Here is a 6,956-nt window from a genome sequence, read left to right on the forward strand (position 1 = left end):
GTAACTTGTAATCTGTAAACTATTACATTTCCAAAGTAACCTTCCTAACACTGCATGTTAGTTTATCAGTATGTTTGAAAGTATATTATTTAGATATTATTTAGTGGTGCTTCCATAGGCTCCCTCTCTCTCGCGCACGCGGTTTAAAACACCAAATAGTTATGAAATAGCCTATGACAAGTACAGTGAGTCTCTCTCTTGCCCCCACCCACCCATGCACGATAATATCGTCTATCGGCGATCTCACGGACTGGCGATATGACGATTTGAAAAATTACCATATCGCCCAACACTAATACACCTACAAATATGTACAACAGGAATTTTAATTCACCAACTAAACAACAACCTATCTCATCGGTATCAGTCACAGAGATCCTTAAATGCATGAAAAGATCATACTTCATTCAGTTTTCCATTGCTACTTTCTCAACAACGTAGTAAAATGCACTATTCTGGTCTATTCTGAAAATTTGTAATTAAATTAATTGATTCATTAATATTAATTGTAGTTCAATATTAAACCTTATACTTCGCTGCTGTTGAATGCTTGAATCTGATTGTCTGACAAATGTTTTAAGGTATGCAATTATTTTCAGGGAAACACACGGCTAAAGTAGTTCCAGGCAGGTCTTGACCGCATTACATGTCCATATCACTTCGCCCAAATGATTTCAGTTATTTCAAAGGTCCTTACAGCCTACAACAGCAAAAGAACCAAAACCCATCAAGCGAAATCCCACCAAGCAAGTAAATATAGTAAACAATATGATTTCAAAAATGACAAATTATTTCCATGTTTTTGCCACAAAATAGTTTTATTATGTATGGAAAGCACATACTCTGTTTCTCCTGCTCTCTCTCCCACTCAAACACGCACACACATAGTGTTCAGCACTGACACACACTTGCACACATGGAAACATACACGCTGCTCTGACAATTTTATCAGTAAATAGTTTAGCAACCTAAAAGATACATGTAATTTCTCACCAATAACAGCACTGTTCTTGAAGCAGATTAACTTCAAGTTTCGCTTTTAGTAGAAACACTGCTGCCGAACACTGCTGAGAGACGCACAGACTCAGGTAATTCACACACGTTTAATCTCTCTCTCTCTCTCTCTCTCTCTCTCTCTCTCATAACTGCATTAATAACTGCACTAGTCTGCTCTCAACGATCCATTGAATTAATAAAAAAAAAGGTGTAACTGGATAAATTTAATGTGAATAAGAGTATTCATTTCTTTAAAAACTTCTTTCTGACCCCAAACTTTGGAATGGTAGCATACTGTATATTACACTGGAGAAATATTACAATAGAAAAGTATTTACACAACTGGACTCTGTAGGAAACACTGTGTAGATCTAATTTGAATCTCTCCCACAGAACTTCAATAAATGCTTTATGCTTTCAACGAATGGAAAATCCATGTGTTCCTGAATAAGTTCTGTGAGACACAGCCTGTATGCATGCCTAATGTTACAAGTGGACACTTCCTGTCAAGCTTCATATCACAGCAGGGAGCTTGATGTGTTGCAGCATGTCTCAGAGCCCATCACAGCATGAAAAAGGCAGTCATGATCTTACCAGTCGTAGTCCATGACGGCGATGATGAGCGACACATTCTCAATGTTCTCGTTGGGGATATCAAAGACCAGAGCCTCATTATACGTGGGATTGAGAGTATTCTTCTTTATGGACGTCTTCCTCTTTTTCAGCCTTCGACCTTCACAAACCAGAGAAGCCTTTACGTATGGATCTGAGAAAGCAAGAACAGAAAGAGTGAAGGAGAGAGAAAATTTGTCAAAGAAATAGCAACAGCAGGAGGTAATGCATCGACAACATTAAAAATTAATGCGAGTAACGGCATCAATAATTTCTGTGCTAGCAATAATGATACATTAACATTGCTTTTTCCATAATGCACCAGGATAGTGCAACATAATCATGTCCTATAAGAGGAATCTTTATTACATTACTTTAAGCCTTGCTGTGATAATTAAATAAGCCAACACTAATTAAAGATGTCGCTTGTTCTGTGATGTTGATACCTTTATAAGGCGTTTCAGTTTTAACATTCAACTTTTTAGAGGTGCTATTTGATATTCAGAACTTTCAGAACTGATGGTTTTGTGACCTTTAATGTTATTTCACTATTCACATGCTGGATGTGTTACACCAAGGTTATTAATGAGCAGCAGTTTCATCACGTCTCAGTCAACAATGTCTGAGGTGCTAATGAGGTATCGCTGTTAATTATGAGGGAATTAGAGGAATGGCTGGGGACCACGAGAGGGACCAGGTACCTGAGAAGCCCGTGAGGTCCATGGCTTTCAGATTGGTGGCCTTAATGATGGTGATGGTCAGTCGGCCAGCTGTTGGCAGGTAACACAGTGAGAAGTTCAGCTCGCCCAGGTCAGCTTTCTCCTGCAGACACAAAAAACATATCGAAAGGTCCAAAGTTCACTTTGAAGTTAGATTGTGAGTAATGCAAATGCTGAAAGTAATGCACAAAAATAAGGAAATTCATGGAAAAAAATTATTACACCGTCTTTCTTGAAATGTTTCAAAAATGTATTTGCCCTTTTATTAAGACGCAAGGATAAACTGAAGGAATGTCTGTGGCTTTTAATGCTTAATTAAACATTTTTAAAGGATTTCTCTCTGTTCAATTCAAACGCAGCTCTGGCCTGCTGTGATTACCACAGAATTCATTTTATCTCGTCCTTGAATTTTTACAAACAAGAAGAAAATCATGTTTACAGTAATGCACTTGCAATGAAAGTCCACTTTAATAAACATTAAAAACACACTTTTTTGGAGTACATCCACAGGTTATGACCATGTAAATCCGATAAAAGCTATAACTTAGAAAGCAAGACTACTGCAAAGAGGCTGTTCTGAAGAATATGTGTTGAGATGCTATGCCTGTTTTTTCTCTTACACTCTTGGTTGAACCTTTCATCTTTCTCTCAAGTTCTTGTTCTGCCAGACAGAATTAATCATCAGTTATGACGAAAAAAGAACAAGGGTAGGAGAGGTAAACAAAAAGAGCTACAATATTTCATCAAAAACGTCAAGCGTCTGAGGTACATCTCCAAGAACTATAGGAGCTGCCAGCTTTGGGTCTGGGTCCGTAAACGTGATGTGAAAGCTGCATTATGTGAGTGTTGTTGTTTTTTGTTACACTCCAGCACTTTGAAAAATGTATTATACACCAAGTCATTTTTTTTCCCGAACCAGCTGAGTAGGTAAACCCGCTAATGCCACCTGAGCGGCCGATTGGCTGAATCCAACATTTCATTTACATCCATTCACATGTCAGACACACAAATGTCAGAAACATACTCAAATCCAGCATGCATCACTGAATAATTTTTACATTTGTCTTGTCAGACAGAGTAGATGGTGCCAAATGTATCTTCTTTCCTTCATTTGACCTAGTCGTGCTGTGTAAAATTTAATCTACCTTATTTAAGCACACAGCAGCTTGTGTTTGATTTGATTTATTCTCTCTGTTCTCCAAAGGTGCAAACACATTTTAAAATAACAATATTCTATGATCATGATAAAAATGTTTCTAAAAACTGCTCCATTAAGATGCATTGGCAATTTCTGAAGTGCTCTTGAAAAAAGCTCCTTTGCACAGTTGACCTTCACTAATTTCATGTACTTTTCTCTGGAAGGACGAGCACATGCATCACTAGATCACCTCACACCTCTGCTAGCAACATCCCCAAGGACACATCATCATCATCGCCTTAGCATGTAATCACGCATGATTTTCAACTGTGAAAAACGTCTCATGAATATAAAATGAGGTTTTCAATTCCACTTAATAGAGATACGCAAGTACCATATAAGATACCACCATTATCATAAAATCTGTCCTGGCTAAGGTTCTCATTAAATCCAGCACAATTTCTTGGGTGAAATTCACTAAACCGTGTTTGAGTGCAAAACCTTGCGTCTTAAACCACATACCACTCCAAAAACAGTTTAACAGGCACTATAGGCACAAAAATAGCGTTGAATTTAATTTTAAAAGACATTTTTTAGACCTACCTGATTTAATCCATAAAAAAATGTTTTGTTTGTATAAGTGAATGTTTTCAGGCAATATTAAATAATATTTTTGACAAATAAAAAAAAGTTAATTTAGATGTTAATATTTTTTCAGTGTTGACTCAATTAAGATTTGCTTTATTCACAAAACTCAATGCTATTTGTCTTGAGTAATTATCAGTGCATATGTACTGCCCAGGGAAAGCAGGGGAAGCAGTTTTGCTCAAAAGAGACATTTGTGCATATTTTTATTGATGACAGCAGTAATTTATCAAATGATGATCAAGTAAAGGAGTAGAGCGTTATATCTTGGCACATATCCAGAAGTTTGGTGTAGTCAAGCGCACTTTCAGCATTTCCTATTGAGGTGTTGGCGTGATGCCGATGTGTTCAGTGCGAGTGCTTCGACATATTGAGCAGTGGTGCTCATAACAGACCCGGGTTTAAGTCTGGCCCGGTGATGTTGCCATCCTGTTCCCCTCTCTCATCTCTACTACTGTGTATGGCAAGAACTCATCACTGTTCAGCATGGCTATTCAGCTCAGGTCCTTGATGGCCACTTTCCTGCAGGGTTTAGATTTAACCACAGTCTAAAGCATGTCAACAAGCTAATCAACTGATCACCCAAAATGAAAATTCTGTCATCATTTATTCACCCAACCTGTACGATTTTCTTTCTTCTGTGGAACACAAACGAATTTTGTCCACATAATGGAAGTCAATGGTCACCAAAACAGACCATCATTCTTAAAAATATTTTCTTTTTTGTAGTGCCAAAGAAAGTCAGTCAAACCGGTTTAGAACGATTTTTGGGTGAAGGATTTCTTGAAAATGACACGCAGGTGTGTTTGATTAGTGTTGTAACTCAACTCCCCGGGACAGCGGCCCTCCAGGACTGAAGCTGAATAGCCCCGCTGTACGGTCTCAGCATAGTATGTCAGATCCTGACAGTCGAACATCTGTTTTAGTGTCTGCATCCTTCATAATCTAGCACCCAGAACCGGTGTTTGTGGTGTTACCTAATTTGCATAAATCTTTCAGCAAATCACATGCTAAAACTCAGACAGCATGTGCAAATACACAACGCCATCAACTACTCACTCTCACCGATTCTAATGAACCTTTAATATGTGTTTGTGTCATTATCTCACCGCGGTTCCTTCTACGATGTCTCTCCAAACTGGCTTCTCCCCGGTGCCCTCGCTGAAGTCCAGCAGGTTATCCACCACCACTTGACCTATGAGGTCATGTCTGGAGAAACGATCAAAGTCGTAGATGGAGAAGTGGAGCTTGCGCGAGTGCAGCTCCGCCAGAGGCACGCCGAACTGGAACGTCTCATTAAAAACCGGGTTGAGAGTTTTTCTGTGCACCTGCGAACCAGAGCCACAGAAAGACCAAGTGGAAATGAGAGAAAGTGAAGGAAATTAGATAAGCGGAGGAGCTGAGAGGGAAAAGTGAGCGAAGGGAGTGAACAAGAGATTGGTTAACATTAAAACTGCAAAAGCATAAAGTTAATTCAAAATGCACCGCCTGATATAGATGTCTTTTTAGATGAACTAGGGCACTGGGAAAAAAATCACACAGGCAGGCTGAGAAACGCAACCAGATCTTAATGAGTCCTAAGAGGGTCTGCCATCTGAACAGTGGATTATTGTAAAAGCAGGGAGCTGACTGCTGCATCGCTAGGATAAAAAAAGATACCTTGGTCTGAAATTTCTTCTTCCTATCAGGCAGTAAGTAGATCTTGACATAAGGATCGGAGAAACCATTGGCATCCTTCGCCGGGAGGTCCAGGGCTTTCAGTATCTTAACCACCAGCTGCTCCGTGCTGTAAGAAAGACATGTCAATGTCACCATAATTCACTTTGAACTATCTGGAAATTCCTGCGCTCGCTAGCCTGGGCGTAAGTTCATTTCAGAGTCATCTAACCAGCAATGACAAGAGCGTTGGTTTATGTTGAAATAGGCTGACATCCAGGCCAGTATCAGGACAGCACTGCAGCACTGAGTTCAGTGAGGCTCAATGGCTGTCAGGTTCAGGAAAATAGGGGGAAAAAGAGGAGGTGCCATTTGTACAACCCAGCTCAATGGATTGGAATTGACAGATGGACAGAGCCGTACTTGAGCTGCGCAAGCTAAATGGATCTTGTACGAACGTGAATATATGAGATAATACATCCCTAATGTGAATATAAAGACATGAATATTTGATGCGTAATGCAATGACTGTGGCTTCCAACACCGGACTTTATAAATAATCCAGAGCTTATTACGAGGCAAACCATAGGTCATTTCATGGCTAGACTGTAGCAGGGTTGTTGCAGTCTGGTGCCAAGCACAGCACGACCGTGAACTTCTGACGCGCAAGGCTCACCCAGTGTTTGTGCAGATGTAAATAAGAGAGGCGGGGGAAGTTCTGTGGTTGCTAATCAGGCCTTGTTAGAATGTGTCTCTCAGTGTTAACAAAATGCGTCACCCTTTCATTAGGACACGTAAACAAATCAGCAACATTGGGGGAGGGAGAACACAAGCAGAAATCCAATACGGCCTTAGATTGACATGTCGATCATAAAGAATGTGCAGTGACATGGTACAAATCTCAACCAATCAGCATGGAAGCAAATAAGTTAATCATGTGATATTATCATCCAATCTGTAAGTGACAAATTTAATAATTAATTATTGTACAATCATGTAAAGACAAGGATTAAAGGGGTATTTACACTGACAGCAATTTTAAGAGTCTCATTTTCAAGGACAGTTGGCAATTTCTAACAATACGAGCGACAGCAACCCATGTGCAAATAAACAGTATGTGCAACATAATTGGTTTCTAGTTTCATATATATATATATATATATATATATATATATATATATATATATAAA

At 39.2% G+C, this 6,956-nt stretch overlaps 1 protein-coding gene across 1 annotated transcript in view; it reads right to left on the reverse strand.

Moving 5' to 3' along the window:
* Positions 1-1,584: 1,584 nt before the first annotated feature.
* The window catches only part of syt3 (synaptotagmin III), a 23,152-nt gene continuing 17,780 nt past the window's right edge, over positions 1,585-6,956 (reverse strand). The window contains exons 6-9 of the mRNA XM_016468081.1: positions 5,770-5,896; positions 5,220-5,438; positions 2,310-2,430; positions 1,585-1,762 (exon numbers count right to left, since the gene is read on the reverse strand). Of these exons, the coding sequence (XP_016323567.1) occupies positions 1,587-1,762; positions 2,310-2,430; positions 5,220-5,438; positions 5,770-5,896 (643 nt within the window). The 3' untranslated portion in view covers positions 1,585-1,586. The remainder of the gene's footprint in view (positions 1,763-2,309; positions 2,431-5,219; positions 5,439-5,769; positions 5,897-6,956) is intronic.

Source organism: Sinocyclocheilus anshuiensis, unplaced genomic scaffold, assembly GCF_001515605.1.
Source record: "Sinocyclocheilus anshuiensis isolate Anshui unplaced genomic scaffold, SAMN03320099.WGS_v1.1 scaffold893, whole genome shotgun sequence".
NCBI lineage: Eukaryota > Metazoa > Chordata > Actinopteri > Cypriniformes > Cyprinidae > Sinocyclocheilus > Sinocyclocheilus anshuiensis.